The sequence below is a fragment of the Leucoraja erinacea genome, chromosome 19 (assembly GCF_028641065.1).
Source record: "Leucoraja erinacea ecotype New England chromosome 19, Leri_hhj_1, whole genome shotgun sequence".
NCBI lineage: Eukaryota > Metazoa > Chordata > Chondrichthyes > Rajiformes > Rajidae > Leucoraja > Leucoraja erinaceus.
The window spans coordinates 32,507,447-32,525,154 of record NC_073395.1 but is presented as its reverse complement, the minus strand read 5'-3'; the positions used below and the strand labels follow the sequence as shown (position 1 = coordinate 32,525,154).

The following is a 17,708-nucleotide window of genomic DNA, read 5'->3' as shown; positions in this document are numbered from 1 at the left end:
AGGAGGCTGGGAAATCGTGGTGGACCTGTACAATATTAATGCTGGAAACATGTGCAGCCAAATGTCAAGGCCAGTGTTTTATCTCTGACTTTCCCCAATTCTGGTTCACATTTATCCCTCTTAAGTGTTCACTGCTTCTCATTTTCAAACTTACTAAATATTTAGGACAATTTCTTCATTAACATAGATATTGGTGCTGGCTTGGTTCCATCTCTGCTTCCAGGCTGCCATCCTTGTTTTAATAGCTGCATTTTATTTTTAAGGTTACCTTTGCCTCCGGGTTCATTGTCAACACTTTGGGAAAATGAAAAGTTGTTTAAAGAAATTTACTTTACTAAATATCCTGTAAGTATGATACTTTAAGAAAATCACTTATTATTAAATTCGGTCTGCAGGATGAGTGCTTTAATTTTAGGGTGAAAAGATTATTTGAGTTCTAGGAGACAATTTCAAGCTCCCACCACATTCTCCCGTAGAAACAGACGAGGAAGAAAAACAATATGCTTTCAATAAGGTACTGTTTCAGATCTAACTGTCTCAATCCAAAATTAAATAATTTCTTTCTAGCAGGCAAAAAGCACCATGGGGATGCTACGAAGTTTGTCCTTTAAAACTGCAAATACAGCATTACCTCACTCAACCTAGCAGCAGCCATAATAAAAAATGTGTAGGAAGGAACTGCATAGAAACATAGAAAATAGGTGCAGGAGGAGGCCATTCAGCCCTTCGAGCCTGCACTGCCATTCATTGTGATCATGGCTGATCGTCTCCTTTCAATAACCCATGCCTGCCTTCTCCCCATATCCCTTGACTCCACTAGCTCCTACAGCTCTATCTAACTATCTCTTAAATCCATCCAGTGACTTGGCCTCCACTGCCCTCTGTGGCAGGGAATTTCATGAATTCACAACTCTCTGGGCGAAAACGTTTTTCTCACCTCAGTCTTAAATGACCTCCCCTTTATTCTAAGACTGTGACCCTTGGTTCTGGACTCGCCCAACATTGAGAACATTTTTCCTGCATCTAGCTTGTCCAGTCCTTTTATAATTTTATGTTTCTATAAGGGGAACCCTCATCCTTCTGAACTCCAGTGAATACAAGTGAATACAGATTCTGGTTTACACCGAAGATAGTCAAAAAAGGCTGGGATAACTCAGCGGGACAGGCAGCATCTCTGGATAGAAATAATGGGCGATGTTTCGGGTCAAGACCCTTCTTCAGACTGAGTCAGGGGAGAGGGGGACAGAGATAAGAAAGGGTAAGGTGTGAAAATGAGACATCAAAGGAGAGATCAAGGAAAGTGTAGAAGATCATTGTTAGCTGGGGAAGGTGACAACGAAGCATACAAAGATAAAATTTAATCAGGGGGACAGTCAGACTGGTCGGAAAACTAAGAAGGGGGAGGGATGGAGATAGAGGGAAAGCAAGGGTGAGAGAAGTTAGAGGTCAATATTTATACTGCTGGGGTGTAAGCTGCCCAGATGCAATACGAGGTGCTATTTCTTCAATTTGCGCTGTATTGGCTACCAGGAATGTGGATTGTGCCCCAAAAAATAAGAATAGTTCTCTGTTGTTCTGTGTAATACCAAACCACAATTCCTTTTTATCCACAACACCCCAAAACTACACATGCACCCTCCCTCAAACCATGTCGTAATGTGGCCGAGTGATCTAAGGCTGTATGGAGTTTAATTCCAACCTTCAAATTCCAAATTGCCTTCTTGGGTCACCATAGATGGGATTGCAATCTCAATCACAGAGGCCGACGTCAAAAGATCCTCAGGAAGGTCAACCCTCTGAAAGTATCTGGACTTGATGGTGTACCGGGTAGCTTTCTCAAAACCTGCACGCACCAACTGGCAGGAGTCCTTGTGAACATCGTCTTATTACTGAGATCTGAGGTTTCCACCTGCTTTAAAAGGGCATCAATAATACACATGAAGTGTAAAGGTGACGTGCCTCAATGAATACCCACTGATGGCACAAACGTCCATGGTGATGATGCGCTTTCAGAGGTTGATTATGTTGCATATCAACTCGTACCTCAGCAAGAACCTAGACCCACTACAGTTTGTCTACCAGAATAGATCAACTGGGGAATCAATTTCCCTGGCTCTCCACTCTGAACAGGACCATTTGAACAATGAAAACACAGAGTCAGGCTGCTCACAGATCGACAGAATACAATTGGTACGCTTTTGCAACACAGGTGCCCCCGTTCTCAATGACCATCAGCACAGGGGCACCTCAAGGCTGCGAGGTGCCCCCTTCTCTACTCACTCTATACTCATGACTGTAGAGCCAGACACAATTCCAACTACATCTTTAAATTCGCTAAAGACACCACCGTTGTTGGACAAATCACGGATAAAGATAAGACAGAGTACGAGGGAGATCAGTCATCTGCTGAATGGTGCCAGAACAACAATCTTGTTCCTGACATTAGTAAAAAGCAAATAACTGATTGTTGACTAAAAAAGAGAAAGGCTGAGGGGTTGTTGGTGGAGAGAGTCAACGACGTGCATATTTCTGAAGATCTAGACCCAACACATTGATGCAATCATAAAGAAAGCCCACCAACACTTCCTTAGAAGATTGAATTCAGGACATTTGTCATGTTGACAAATGCTCTTGTACAGCCTCGTTCGGCAACTCGAATGCCCAGGAATTAAGGAGATTACAAAAAGTGGTGAACACTGCCCAGTCTATCATGGGTATTGGCCTCCCCACCTTCAAAGGGATCTATAGGAGACATTGCCTCAAAAGGCAGCCGGCATTGTCAAGGACCCACATCCCCCTGACCATGCTTTCATTTCACTCCTGCTATCATGAACACTAACGTCCAGGTTCAGGGACAGCTTTTCCTCCAACAATTATCAGTTTATTGAGCACTACGAACTCCTATTAAACTCTGAACTGCCTTAGTTGCACCAGGGACCAAGCTTATTTTTTGTTTTTACACTATATTGTTTTTTTAATTTATTGAACTACTTTTGGCTGTATATTCTAGTATCTACTGAGTACTATGTTTACACGCTGTTGAGCTGCTGTGTAAGAATTTTATAGTTCTGTTTTGGGACATATGACAATAAAATATATGTTTTATTTACTCTCTTGACTTTAGAACTTGTTCATTCTTTAGATTCAAAACTGGCTTATGATTAGGGGGTCAGAATAATAGTGAAGGGTGTTTTCTTGGTTGAACATCAGGGACCAGTGCTGTATTGCAGGGATCAGTGCTAGAAATGTTGCTGTTTAGAGGAGGTATGATTAGTAAGTTTGCAGATGATCTGCAAATCGGAGGTGGTGTGAATAATAAATGTTGTCTAAGCCGACAGCTGTAGATGAATTTGATGCAAAGTTGGGTGGAGGATTGGCAGATGGAACTTGACCTCAACAAGTGCAAGATGGTGCATTTTTGGAAGTGGAATAAGGGTAGGACATATACAGAAATGGTAGGACCATTAAAGATCTTGGTAAACAGAGAGACCTTGGGATTCTATTCCATAGTCCCATCAAATCAGTAATACAGGTAGAAGCAAGCATGTGGTGACGATAGGAATATGCCATGCTGGTCAGAGTATAAAATACAAGAATTGGGACATTACTTTGCAACCTTACAACACACTTGTAGTATTGAGCTCAGTTCTAGTCAGGACACTGTAGGAAGGATGTGGTTACCCTCAAAAGGTTCCAGAAGAGATTCACCAAGAGGGTGTGTGGATTGAGAACTTTAGCTGCAGGAGAGATTGGATATGTTGGGTTTGTTTTCCCTTGAGTGAAAGAGGCTGAGGGTTGACGTGACAGTGGTTTACAAAATTATGAGGCATAGATTTGGTAGATAAAATCATTTTTTCACAGTAGGGATGTCAATAGACAATAGATGAAGGAGTAGGCCATTCGGCCCTTCGTTCCAGCATCGCCATTCAATGTGATCACGGCTAATCATCAACAATCAGTACCCCGTTCCTGCCTTCTCCCCGTATCCCTTGACCGCTATCTATAAGAGCTCCATCTAACTCTCTCGAAAGCATCCAGAGAACCGGCCTCCTCTGCCCTCTGAGGCAGAGAATTCCACAGACTCGCCACTTTCTGTGTGAAAAGGTTTTTCCTCATCTCCGTACTAAATGGCTTACCATTTATTCTTAAACTGTGGCCCCTGGTTCTGGACTCCCCCAACATCGAGAACATGTTTCCTGCCTCTAGCATGTCCAAACCCTTAATAATCTTATATGTTTCAATAAGTATCCCCCTCGTCCGAAATTCCAGAGTATACAAGCCTAGCCGGTCCATTCTATCAACATATGGCAGTCCCGCCATCCCGAGAATTAACTTTGTGAACCTACGCTGCATTACCTCAATAGCAGGAATATCCTCCCGCAAATTTGGAGACCAACTCCACACAATACTCCAGGTGTGGTCTCACTAGGGCTCTGTACAACTGCAGAAGGACCTCTTTGCTTCTATACTCAACTCCTCTTGTTATGAAGGCCAACATGCCATTCACTTTCTTCACTGCCTGCTGTGCCAGCACACCCAGGTCTCGTTACACCTCCCCTTCTCCTAATCCAACCCCATTCATATAATAACCTGCCTTTCTGTTCTTGCCACCAAAGTGGATAACCCCAATACCATGTTCCTTAATTTTGCACACTAATCTCATGTGTGGGACCTTGTCAAAGGCTTTTTGAACGTTCAGATACACCACATCCACTGGCTCGCCCTTATCCATTCTACTTGTTACATCCTCAGAAAATTCATTTAAAAAAAAAATTAAAAATTATTAGAAGCATATACATATAATAGCAAAACACGATTTGCTTACCAATTACATATATACAAAAGATTAGTCAAGTGTGATTTCCCCTTCATAAATCCATGCTGACTTTTACCAACCTCACATTTATCGGTTTTTTTGTTTTTTGTATGCTGTTTCACACTTGCTTTCTATTTTTTATTATGTTTGAAATAAAGAATAAAATAAAATAAAATAAAATAAAATCCATATTAAACTGCATCTGCCATGCATCTGCCCACTCCCACCTGGACAAGTCACCCTGCATCCTCATAGCTTCCTCCTCGCAGTTCACACTGCCATCCAGCTTTGTATCATCTGCAAATTTGCTAATGTTACTTTTAATCCCTTCACCTAAATCATTAATGTATATTGTAAATAGCTGCGCTCCCAGCACCGAGCCTTGCGGTACCTCACTAGTCACTGCCTGCCATTTTGAAACAGACCCGTTAATCCCTACTCTTTGTTTCCTGTCTGCCAACCAATTTTCTATCCATGTCAGCACCCTACCCCCAATAACATGTGTTCTAATTTTGCCCACTAATCTCCTATGTGGGACCTTATCAAATACATTTTGAAAGTCTAGGTGCATTACATCAACTGGCTCTCCCTTGTCCAATTTCCTAGTTACATCCTCAAAGAATTCCAGAAGATTAGTCAAGCATGATTTCCCCTTCGTAAATCCATGCTGACTTGGACCGATCCTGTTCCTGCTATCCAAATGTGCTGCTATTTCATCTTTTATAATTGACTCCAGCGTCTTCCGCACCACCGATGTCAGGCTAACTGGTCTAAAATTCCCTGTTTTCTCACTCCTTATTAAAAAAAAGTGGGATAGCATTAGCCAAGCACAGGAACTGATCCTGAATCTATAGACCATTGGAAAATGATCACCAATGCGTCCATGATTTTTAGAGCCATTTCCTTAAGTACCCCGGGATGCAGACCATCAGGGCCTGGGGATTTATCAGCCTTCAGTCCCATCAGTCTACCCAACACCATTTCTTACCTAATGTGAATTTCCATCAGTTCCTCCGTCACCCTCGATCCTCTGGCCAACAATAAAAAGCCTTAGGCTTACGGTGAAGGGGATGAGATCCAACAGGATGGTTTTTCCACAAAGAGAATAGTTGATGTTTGGAACATGTCAGAAGAGATGGTGGACACGGACACCATCATAATGTTTAAAAGGCATTTAGACAGACACTTGGATAGGGAAAGTATAGGAGGATATGGACCTGTGGGAAACAGGATCAATGTATACACAATAGTCAGTCTTGGATGTTGTGGGCTGATGGATCAGTTACTGTGCTGTATGACTTTATACACTACAGATTTACTGTGACAGACCACTTTGTGCCAAAACCTAGATTGCAAAATATGGGCCTATTTACAGTGCTCATCATATATCAATAATCAGCAGCTTGTGCTTGTACAGAAACCTTTATGTTTGATGTTCGTTTGTAGTAAAATTGGTCATGATTTATAAACTATTTTCAAAGGTAATAATGAAACAAACATTGTGGGATAATTTAGAGTGAACTTTAATCCAAAATTCATAAGTTTTCTTTATCATGCCAGGGTTACTATGATACAATGGATGCTGGCTATATGGATAATGATGGATATGTATATGTCATGTCTCGTATGGATGATGTGATCAATGTCGCAGGTCATAGAATTTCAGCTGGTGCCATTGAAGAGGTAAAATTACACTGAAATATTCTCTTTATCTTAAATTTTCCCCTTTAAACATAGCTAATTCACCTTGTCGCTAATTTCCTTTTGAAGTTTAGTTTGAGAGATACAGCATGAAAGCAGGCCTTTTTTACTCAACGAGTCCATGCCGACCATCTTTCACCCGTTCACACTAGTTCTATGTTATCTCTTTGTTATTCACTTCCTACACACTGGAGGCAATGGTAATTTACAGAGACCAATTACAATACAATACCCAAGTTCAAACAAAATTTTGTTTCTGCGGTCATACGAACAAGAAAAAAACCAAGACACACAATTAACACAATTTACACAGACATCCATCATAGTGAATCTCCAAACACCTCCTCACTGTGATGGAAGGCAAAGTCTTGTCTCTCCCTTGTACTTTATTCTTCTCCCGATGTTAAAGCCACGGCGGGCGATGGGAAGTCCTGTGGCCGTTAAGACCGCTCCCCGGTGCTAAGCCCCAATGACAACTGAGACGCGACAGGGAAAAGGGTCGGGTCCCCGTACAGGGAAGAGATTTAAAAGTATAAAAAGTTTCCCCCAACACATATACACAGCTAGAAACTAAAACCAAAAATACACACCTAACGGGACAAAAAGAAAGAAAAGACGGACGGACTGCAGTCGAGCCGCTGACACAAGGCAGACCGAACAGACGTCCAAACCCACACGCTTTGGGATGTGGGTGGAAACCGGAGCATCCTGAGAAAACCCATGCAGACACAGGGAGAATGTGTAAACTTCACACCGACTGTGCCAGAGTATCAGATTCGATCCTAACCTCGGGTGCTATCAGGCAGCAGCTCTACCAGCTGCACCGCCGGCTTCGAGATTTTAAAAGTTTAAAATGTAAGAATGATTTAAAAACAGTTGGATATAATTTAGCAAAGCATCGTACAGTCTATACTATACTGAATGTATACGTCGATACTCTTTCAGTCGATTATCACTCACCCAGCAATAGCAGACTGTGCTGTGGTGGGGTTCGAGGATCCCGTAAAGGGTCATGTTCCACTTGCCTTGTGCGTTTTTTAAAAAACGGTAAGTGTTTACTTTCATCTTTTAGTGTTGCACAGCTTCATTTAAAAATTCCAGATCAGTAAGTTAATTGCATTTCATGATATGTATAAACAGGTATAGCCGAGTCATTTGAAAAACTTACAGAAGAAATTGTTAAAATTGTTCGGGATTCCATTGGTCCAGTCGCTGCATTGAGGAAAACAGTTTTCGTCCCAGAGTTACCAAAAACTCGCTCTGGCAAGATACCTCGTTCTGCACTTTCAGCAGTTGTAAATGGCATGCCTTTTTCAGTAAGTTTTCGTGATTTTTTTAAACATTTCAATTTCACTTCTGAAATATATATAAGCAGTTTGATCAGTTTGCTGCAATAATATGTCCAGTGCATAAAGCTGTCTTCTTTGAATTAGTTAACCTAATTTAGTAAAGGATAACAAGTCCACGATATAGATTGGAAGCAGAAGAAAGTGTGAGAGCATGGTGGCTGAAAAAAAGTAAACGCATATAATTATAGGAAGGAATTTAGTGCATGCTTCCTGCATCACACTTACTGTTTTATAACATTTTTGCCTTCACAGTTGATAGGGTAAATGTAAAGGGCCTGTCCCACTTTTGCGTCATTTGCGCGTCACACAGATGGTGCGCAAAGATTTTGTACATCCTTAAATCCTGGGGCACCGCGAGCAGCCGCTCGTCACTGCCTCCGTCACCACGCACCATGGGCGCACCACGTGCGCGGCACGACACTCGTGTCATGCGTTGTGACGCGTAAATGATATCACGTAAATTACGCTCAAATGACGTCCGCGGGACAGGCCCTTAAATCTAACAAATAGGAATTAAGAAATAGGTATCAAATGAAGTGTAGGAAAGGAAAGAACAACGATGCTTGTAGTACAGGAGGTGTAGCAGTATATTTAGGAGGAAAATCAAGAGGGCATAAAGGAGATATGAGGTAGCTTTGGCAGATAGGCAAAAGGAAAATCCAAAAAGATTGTGCAATATTAAGGGCAAAAGTGTAAACAAATGTGGAGACAATAGGGCCTATTCATTGTGAATGAAACATAAACCAAAGGAATAATTGGATCTCAAGCCGGGTGTTAAGCAGCCAGGTTGTTGTCTCTACATCAATGTCTGCCAGGCCCCGGGCTCCATTTGGTGTGTGGTAAAGCGGGAACCCAGAGATGACATGGTTGGCCTATTGTGGATCAACAAGGTTGTCTTTGTGTGGAGCTTAAAGCAATGGGCAAGGTGTTATATTCTCATCTGTATTTACTGTGGAGAAAGGCATAGATGCTTGGGAACTCGGGGAAGTTAATAGTTGTGTTTGGAAGGTTAGATCACATGGGATTCCAGGTGAGATAGCCAATTTGATATAAAAGTAATTTGGGAGGTGGGAGCCAGATGGTGGTGCTAGAGAGTTGTTTTTCCAGACTGGAGGGCTGTAATAAGTGGACTGCTGGCTCAGCACTTTATCCATTGGTGTTCGTTAAGAAAGTGATTTGGGTGCGAGTGTCGGCGGCATGGTTAGTAAGTGTGCAGATGACATTAAAATTGTCGGTGTAGGAGACAGGGAAGAAGATTACTTCATATTTATAACAGAATTTTGATCTAAAGGGCCAACGTGCCGAGGAATAACAGATGGAATTGCATTTTGTAAAACAAACCAGGGCAGGGCTTTTACAATAAATATATGAGCCTTGGCGAGTGTGGAACAGAGAGACACTTATGGAGTGCAGGTACACAGTTTCATAAAAGTGGTGACAGAAGGTGGATAAGGTGGTGTTTGGCACATATGTCTTCATCATTCAGGGTCTTGAATATAGGAGTTGGGACATCATATTACACTTGATCTCGACATTGGTCAGGCCACATTTAGACTCATGTACACAGTCTGTTTGCCCTGCCATTAAATTGGAAATGTGGTAAAAAATTATTAAGATGTTATCGGTTCTGGATGGTTTGTGTTATGCTAATAGGATAGATAACCACATTTTCCCTCATAGGAGGCTGAGAGAGGTGTAGAAAATCATAGATAAGGTGAAAAAACTGTTTTAGACTCTCTTACTCTGTTTTTCCCAGGGTAGGGAAGTCTAAAACCAGAGGACAGAAGTTGAGAGGGGAAAGACATATTACCATTATTAAGCACAATTTTTTATTTCTTCCATAGATAACACCCACCATTGAAGATCCTAGAGTTTTTTCAAAAATCGAAGCTATTTTGAAACAGCAAAAAGTGATATCTTAACTTGAGAGCAATATGAAGCAACATGACTCCCCCCCCCCCCCCCCTCTCTCAATGTTCTTATGCAGCAAATTACTGAATGTGATAAGAACTGATTTTAAACCACATAGTATAATCTTTAATTTCTATAATGGTGCCATGCTGAAAAGCTTCAATGTAATAGGTTTTTTCCATAATATTGCAATGTTTGTATTTTTGACCATGCCTCGAGGATGAATAGTTAATGAAATTAACGATTTGTAATGCTGGAGGGAGTTGTTTACCATTTTAGCAATAAAATTCTTTAAAGGACTATGGAATAAAATTCCATAAAAATATCAAACATAAATAAATAAAACCACTGTTTAAAGTATGACTTTTACAGAGGTAACCTCGAATTATGATTTGTCTTTAACATTTATTTGGGGACTTTGCACTGATTTAACAGAATCACCGTCATGGAGTCAGACCATGAATAGGCTCTTCGGCCTTCCATGTACCGACCACCAAGTACCCCTCCATACTAATCCCATTTACCAGCATTTGACCTGCACTCTTCCATGTCTTGGCAATTCAAGTCTTTATCGACAACTCTTTACATATTCTGAGAGTTTCTACAATGCATTTCAGATTCCAGTCAATCTCTGCTGTAAACGTTCTTCCTCAGAACTCTTCCAAAGCTTTTCACCCTCCTTCCCCCCAAACCTTTGTCATTTAGTTTCAAATATATCTGCCTGGGAAACATTTCCTACCTACTCTAGCCCCCCCCAGAATTTTGTACAGGACCACCAGTTTCCTTATCAAATTCCTGGTCCTCTCCAGTTACTAGAATGACATAAAACTCCAGCCCAGTGATATCCAATGAATGGCTGGGTCCTCTCCATTTAATGGCAACCAGCACCATACATAGCAATCAAATGGCTTAATCAATGTTTCATACAATAATCTAGTTTAGTTTAGAGATACAACTTCGGCCCACCAAGTTTGCACTGACCAGCGATCCCTACACATTAATACTATCCTACAGACACGTGACAATTTTTTTACACTTATAGCAAGCTAATTAGACTATAAAGCTGTACTGTAAAGAAGTGTGGGAGGAAACCGAAGATCTCAGAGAAAACCCATGCGGTCACGGGAAGAGCATACAAACTCCATACAGACAGCACTCATAGTTGGGATCAAACACGAATTTCTGGCGCTGCAAATGCTGTAAGACAGGAACTCTACCGCTGCATCATCGTGCCACACATAATCTTCCTGTGCTTGTATTTTTTTGGCCTGACTAATGAAGGCAAGTGTCCTATATTCTGCCTTTACCAAATTATCTATGTATTCAACCAACTTTAGGGATTCTTGGAGGTTCCCATGTCCACAATTGTCCCTGGGGCATAACCATTCATTGCTTAAGTTCTACCTTCATAAGTCTGCCCAAAATGCATCTGACGTGAATATACCTATCCTTAACCCAAGACTACCTTCTGCACCTTGAACACCACCATCAATTTTCACGTAATCTGCAAATTTACTCATCATGCCCTTTTCATTCGCATCCAAATCATTAATGTTAAACAGCAGATAGACACAAAAAGTTCGAGTAACTCTGCGGCAAAGGCTACATCTCTGAAAGAATGGACCCTTCTTCAGACTAGTTAGGGAAAAGGGAAACGAGAGATATAGACGATGATGGAGGGAGATAAAGAAGAATGAATGAAAGATATGCAAAAAAGTAACAATAATAACGGATGTTAGTTGTTTGTCAAGTGGCCGAACACTGATTCCTGCTGTACCCTGATGATCACAAGCTTTCAATCTCAAATCAACCCCTCATTAAAATCCTTTGCTTCTAAATCACCAACATTTTACCATATCAAAGTTTGCCAAATTGTACTGATTCCCATGGGCTTTCATCTTTTGACCAAATTTCCTGAAGGACTTACTTAAGTCTCAATAAACTGCATCAAGTACACTGCTCTCATTAGTGCTTTTTGTCATATCTGCAAAATTTGATCAGACAAACTTGAGAGGAATAGATCGGATAGATACACAGTCTCTTGCCCAGAGCAGGGGAAGTGTGGATTAGAGGACATAGGTTTAAGGTGAAGGGGAAAATATTTAATTGGAATCTGAGGGGTGACTTTTTCACACAAAGGGTGGTGGGTGTATGGAACAAGCTGCCAGAGGCGGTAGTTGAGACAAGGACTATCCCAATGTTTAAGAAACAGACAGGTACATGGATAGGACAGGTTTGGAAAGATATGGATCAAATGCGGGCAGGTGGGACTAGTGTAGCTGGGACATGTTGGCCGATGTGGATGTTGGGCCGAAGAGCCTGTTTCTATACTGTATGACTCTAACTGCATTAATTATCCATGTTTATCCAAGTGTAGCTTATTCCAGCAGCTTCCCTCCCACTAATGTTAGGCCTACAAGATTGTAATTTCCATGCTGCCTTTCTTGCATAAAGATTCTACAATTGCAATTCTTCTGAACCTTGGCACCTTATTTATGGACAAAGATGTAAGAATCTCCTTCCTTGCCTTCCATAACAGGCTGGAACACATTTCATCAAGCCATGTGGATTTATCCACCTTAGACTGCCAAGACATCCAAAATCTTTGTAATAATAAAATGTTCTGGAATCTCATTGTTCCCCCTTTCCCGAATTCTCCAACTGCCACATCCTCCTTAATGCATAGAGATGAGAAGCATGCATTCAATGTTGCAGCCAAGTCCTGTGCATAGATTATGATTTTGGTCTGCACTGGGCCCTACACTTGCCTGGGAACTTTCTTGCCATTAATATATTTATAAAATGGGATTTTTCTTAATCTTACAGTATCTGCCAGTTTCACTTTGCCCTCCAGATGTCTTTGTTATATCTGAACTTTCTATATCCTCTTTTACTCAGCCTCTTTATCCCTTGACATCCAGGATTCCTTGCACCTGCTATCTTTATCTTCGCCCTAAACTCACTGTTTCACTTCTGAATGTCTCCGACATACCAGAATGAGACATTCCTCTACAACAATGTAGACCTTCTTGAAAGTAGTTGCTCCTGGTTTACTTTTGTCAGGTCTAGTCTTGCAATACTGAAATCAGTCATTATTTCTGGATCCGTCATTATTTCTGTAACGTACATATTTATTTTCTTAACTATCTGGAACTTACAGACTTACAATCACTAACTCCAAAATTGTCTCCCACTGACTCTACAGCCACTTGTCCAGCTACACTCCGTAAGATTAGGTCCAGCACTGCCACTTCTCCAAGAGAGCACAACATACTAGTCTCAGAACGGTTCCTATCTGAAACATTGCCTATCCATTCCCTTCATGGATGTTGCCTGAACTGCTGAGTTTCTCCAGCACTTTGTGTTTTAGTCAGAAAGCTCTGTTGGACTGTAATAATTACACTGCCTTTCATTCCAAGATTCTCTTAGTTAATATTGGAGAACTTATACTAATCTTGTACTACTGAAACCTTATTATTCATAACTCTTGCTGACTGTTAGGAGGCCAGTGGTATACCACCAGCAAAATGATTACTCCTCACTCACCTTTTTTTCCAATTCGTTGGTCTCAATCAAAGAAACTTACATGATATCCTAATTCATTCCCATTGAAACTGACCTGTCAATAAACATTGTAATATTATCACCTCTTCTGAAATTCACCCTTCATGCTTGAAGATTCTGTACCCTAGAATGTTGAATTGTCAGTCCTGTTCTTCATTCAACCACAACTCAAGTGGAAGTAACAATATCAAATTCCCGCATACTGATCAACATTACAAGTTCAAGTACCTTACCAGATGCAAGTTACTTACATTCCTTTCATGTGCCTTCTCATGCCAAAGCTAACTGCCTACTGGACTGACAGTTTTCCTTCTTTAGTTGATTACATCTCTCCCTCCAGCTAAAAATGAACTCCCCTTGTGGTATTTATTTACAAAACATTACCACCGCACTAGCAAATATCTCTCTCTACGGGACATAGGGGTGTAACACAACCTGCTTTCACAGTTCCAATTTCCTCACAAATGCTCTCCATGATCTGAAAAATATATAACCCCCCCTCCCTTAAGCCGCATATTCATCTGACCTATGTTCCTCTTTGTGTAATCATCAGTAACTGGCCATGGAAGAAATCCAGAGCATAAAACTCTGAGATCCTGCTCTTTAATCTGCAATCTAACTCTCAAAGTCCTTTTGGCAGGACTACATTCCTCTTGAATGTTGACCTCTCACTCTTCTCCTTCCAAATGCCCTGCAAACATTCCTTGAGCTTGGCCCCAGGGAGGCCACATTGCATTCATGTTAATAGCCTGTGTATTTTGTTGACTATAAAATCTCCTACCACTATTCCTCCTGGATTTTTGCTCCTTCTCCCCTTGCAGAACTGAGCCACCCATTGTGGCAGGAATATGGTTCTGGCTGGACAACACAGAAAATGTTGGAGCAAGATGTATTCCAAGGTTTCCTCGACTGCCAGCCTGCCTTATTTTCTCCCCTACTGGTCACCATTTCTTCTGTCTACCGGTCTTTGAGCTCCAGGATGACAATATCTCCAAATTTCAGTCACGTGGATGCACCATAATGCCTCCAGTCAGCGTGCAAACTCCAAAACACAGCACACAAGCTGGTTAAACTGGAGGCAGCCCCTACAGACACAGTCATGCAGACCAGATGGAGCGAGCATCACAGAATTCACACATGCTGTTGGCGGTTCAACAGACAGCACTGAGGATCATTGCTCTAATTTTTAATTTTAAAAGGACTGCTTAAAATTAAAATAATTCTGGTCCCACACTTTAACAATAAAATTGTGAAAATACTCAATGACCTGACTTGACGACAATGTCACAACCTAATTAAAAATCAGCATTGATAGGCTTCCATTGATACCTGACCAAAGCCTGGGATCTGCTATGAAAATCCACTCAATGGGTTCACTAGGGTTTTGAACCAAATCGGCACCTACCCATGTCCTCCAGAGATGCTGCCTGACATGCTGAGTTACTCCCGCACGATGTGTCTTTTGCAAACCAGCATCTGTAGTTCCCTCTCATTTGTATCCACCCATCACTTGCCAGGCTTTGTCCTGTCCCCACCTCTCTTCCAGCTTCCACCCCCCACTCTCCCAACCAGAATCAGTCTGAAGAAGGGTTCCAGACCAAAAACATCACCTTTTTTTTGTTTAGTTTAGTTTAGTTTAGAGATACAGCGCTTAAACAGGCCCTTCAGCCCACTGAGTCCGTGCCGACCAGCCACCCCACATATCAACACTATCCTATACACACTAGGGACAATTTACATATACACTGAACCAATTAACCTACAAATCTGTACGTCTTTGGAGTGTAAGAGGAAACCGAAGATCTCAGAGAAAACCCATGCAGCCATGGGAAGAATGTACAAACTCCATACAGACAGCACCCGTAGTTGGGATCAAATCCGGGTCACCGGCGCTGCAAGAGCTGTAAGGCAGCAACTCTACCGCTGTGCCACCGTGTCACCCCATGCTCTCCTGAGATACTGCCTGACTCACTGAGTTACTCCAGGACTATGGGTTTTTTTTAAATGAAAATGATGCCTAGAAAATGGGAAATTAGGTAAAGGACAAGTGTTGGACAGGCTTGAATGTTGTTTCCTCTGGAATGCCAGAGGACATGATATAATGATATGCCATTTATTGTCACTATACATGTACAGTGAAATTGAAAGCTACTCGTACTCAGTGCATACATATAATTTAGTACAAAAAAAACAAGAAACAGAAAAAAACAAAAAAACAAAATAATGAGATACATAGATAGGATAAATAGTCAGAACCTTCTTCCCCAGGATGGAAATATCAAATGCTAGAGGACATAGCTTTAAGGTAAGAGGGGCAGTTTAAAGGAGATGTGTGGGGCAAGTTTTTTTTTTACAGAGTGTGGAGAATGCCTGGAATGTGTTACCCCAGCCTCTCCCTGTCTGCCATGGTGGTGATGGAGACAGCAGTATGTCAGCAGGCTCTCGATGGACGACAGGTTAGAGTCCAGGTTGTGCTTCCTTTGCAGCCGAGAGCCTTTTTGACTAGGCACATGGTGGGGCAAGTTTTTTTTTACAGAGTGTGGTGAATGCCTGGAATGTGTGCCCAGGGTTGGTGATGGAGACAGATATGACCGTAACATTTTAGAGATTTTTGACTAGGCACATGGATATGCAGGGAGTGGAGGGATACGAATAAGTGTTGGCCTTGGCACAGACACTGTGCACTGAAGGGTCTATTTCTGTACTGTACTGTTCTATGTTCAGCCCCCTAAGTACATGCCAACCATCGAGCCAACCATATTCTCCTCACATTCTCATCAATTCCATCCAGATTTTACCATGGCTACATACTAAGGGCAATTTACAGTGACCAATTAACCTACAAACCTGTAGATACCCATACAGTCACAGGGAAACCATGTAAATTACTTGCAGATGGCACCCAAGGTCAGAATTGAACCTGCTTCTCTGCCACTGCGAGCAAACGTTTCAACTGTGCCACTCTATTGGAAGTATTTGTGATAGCATTTGTCATTCAGTTAGATAACATAATTATGGAAAATGGCAAGAATAAAGATAAAATAGAAATAAAAGTTCTAAAATAGGTCAAGGCCAATTTTACTAGACTGAAAAGTGATTTAGCAAATTTAGATTAGAAACAGATAATTGAAGATAAATCTGTGTCATAGAAAGGAAGCATTTAAAAATATACTTGAAGGGATTCAGGGTATTTCATTATCCGTTAAGAAAAAAGGCCGATCTGTCAAATTTAAAATCGACGATGACGATTTTCTGTAGTTTAGATTAGTTTAGCAATACAGAATAGAAACAGGCTTTTCGGCCCACCAAGTTCACGCCAACCATTGATCACCCAATCAATCTAGTTCCACGTTATTACATTTTCTCATTCACTCCGTACACAATAGGGACAATGTATAGAGACCAATTAACCTGCAAATCTGCATGTCTTGGAATGTAGGAGGGAACTGAAGCACCCTGCTGAAACCCATGGGGTAATCCACACGGTCATAGGGAGAAAGTGCAAATTCCACGGGCGATATCTGTGTTCAGGATCAAACCTGGGTCTTTGGCACTGTGAGGCAGCGATTTAACTCGATTTGCTATTTTTTTGGTGGACTTGATGGGCTGAAGGGCCTGTTTCCATGCTTTATCTTGGAACTAAACTAAACAGGTGCCCCAACAATCTGTGTCCTCAGCCCCTAACGACACTCCCTATACACTCAGGATTCTGAGCTACAAATCCATTGACAGTACGTTTGCAGATGACACCACCATAGTGGGCGAATCTTGAACAAAAATGAGATAGAATACAGAGGGAGAAAGAGAGTTGAGGGGCATGGTGTTACCTGGTGTACCGGTTCTGCACCCTTTCCAACTTAATGACATTCTCTCCGTAGCTGGGCAACCAGAACTGCCCACAGTACTCCTAGTGGGTCTCACTAACAACTTGTACAGCTGTATCATAATGTCCCAACTTTTATACTCAATATCTTTTCTTGAATGTCCTCCTCTTCATCCTGTCCATCTGACCTGCCACTTTCAGGCAAACCATACTCCCAGATCTCTTTGTCCCATAATACTCTCCAGGGCTGTACCATTTACTGTGCAAGTCCTGACCTGGTTTGACATACAAAATGCAACACCTCACACACTCGTGAGTTAAATTCCATTTGCCATTCTTTGACCTAGCTACCCAAATGATCTAGGTCATTTTGTAAATCTGGATATCCTTCCTCACTGTCCATACTACCACCAATGTCTTTGGCGAATGAGCATGAGAAGAAGAATGCTAAACTACCAGGGTCTGTATTGTTGCACATCAGAAAGTTACCCCAGGCTCTTGCTACTTAAATTGAGAAATAACAAAGCAGAAGCTAAGATTCTGA

The 17,708-nt window shown here is 41.6% G+C and overlaps 1 protein-coding gene across 1 annotated transcript in view; it reads left to right on the top strand.

Moving 5' to 3' along the window:
• The window catches only part of acss3 (acyl-CoA synthetase short chain family member 3), a 58,794-nt gene extending 48,632 nt beyond the window's left edge, over window positions 1–10,162 (top strand). The window contains 6 exon segments of the mRNA XM_055650769.1: window positions 264–345; window positions 6,377–6,499; window positions 7,463–7,552; window positions 7,555–7,564; window positions 7,658–7,833; window positions 9,711–10,162. Coding sequence (XP_055506744.1) covers window positions 264–345; window positions 6,377–6,499; window positions 7,463–7,552; window positions 7,555–7,564; window positions 7,658–7,833; window positions 9,711–9,788 — 559 coding nt within the window. The 3' untranslated portion in view covers window positions 9,789–10,162.
• The last annotated feature ends 7,546 nt before the right edge of the window (window positions 10,163–17,708 follow it).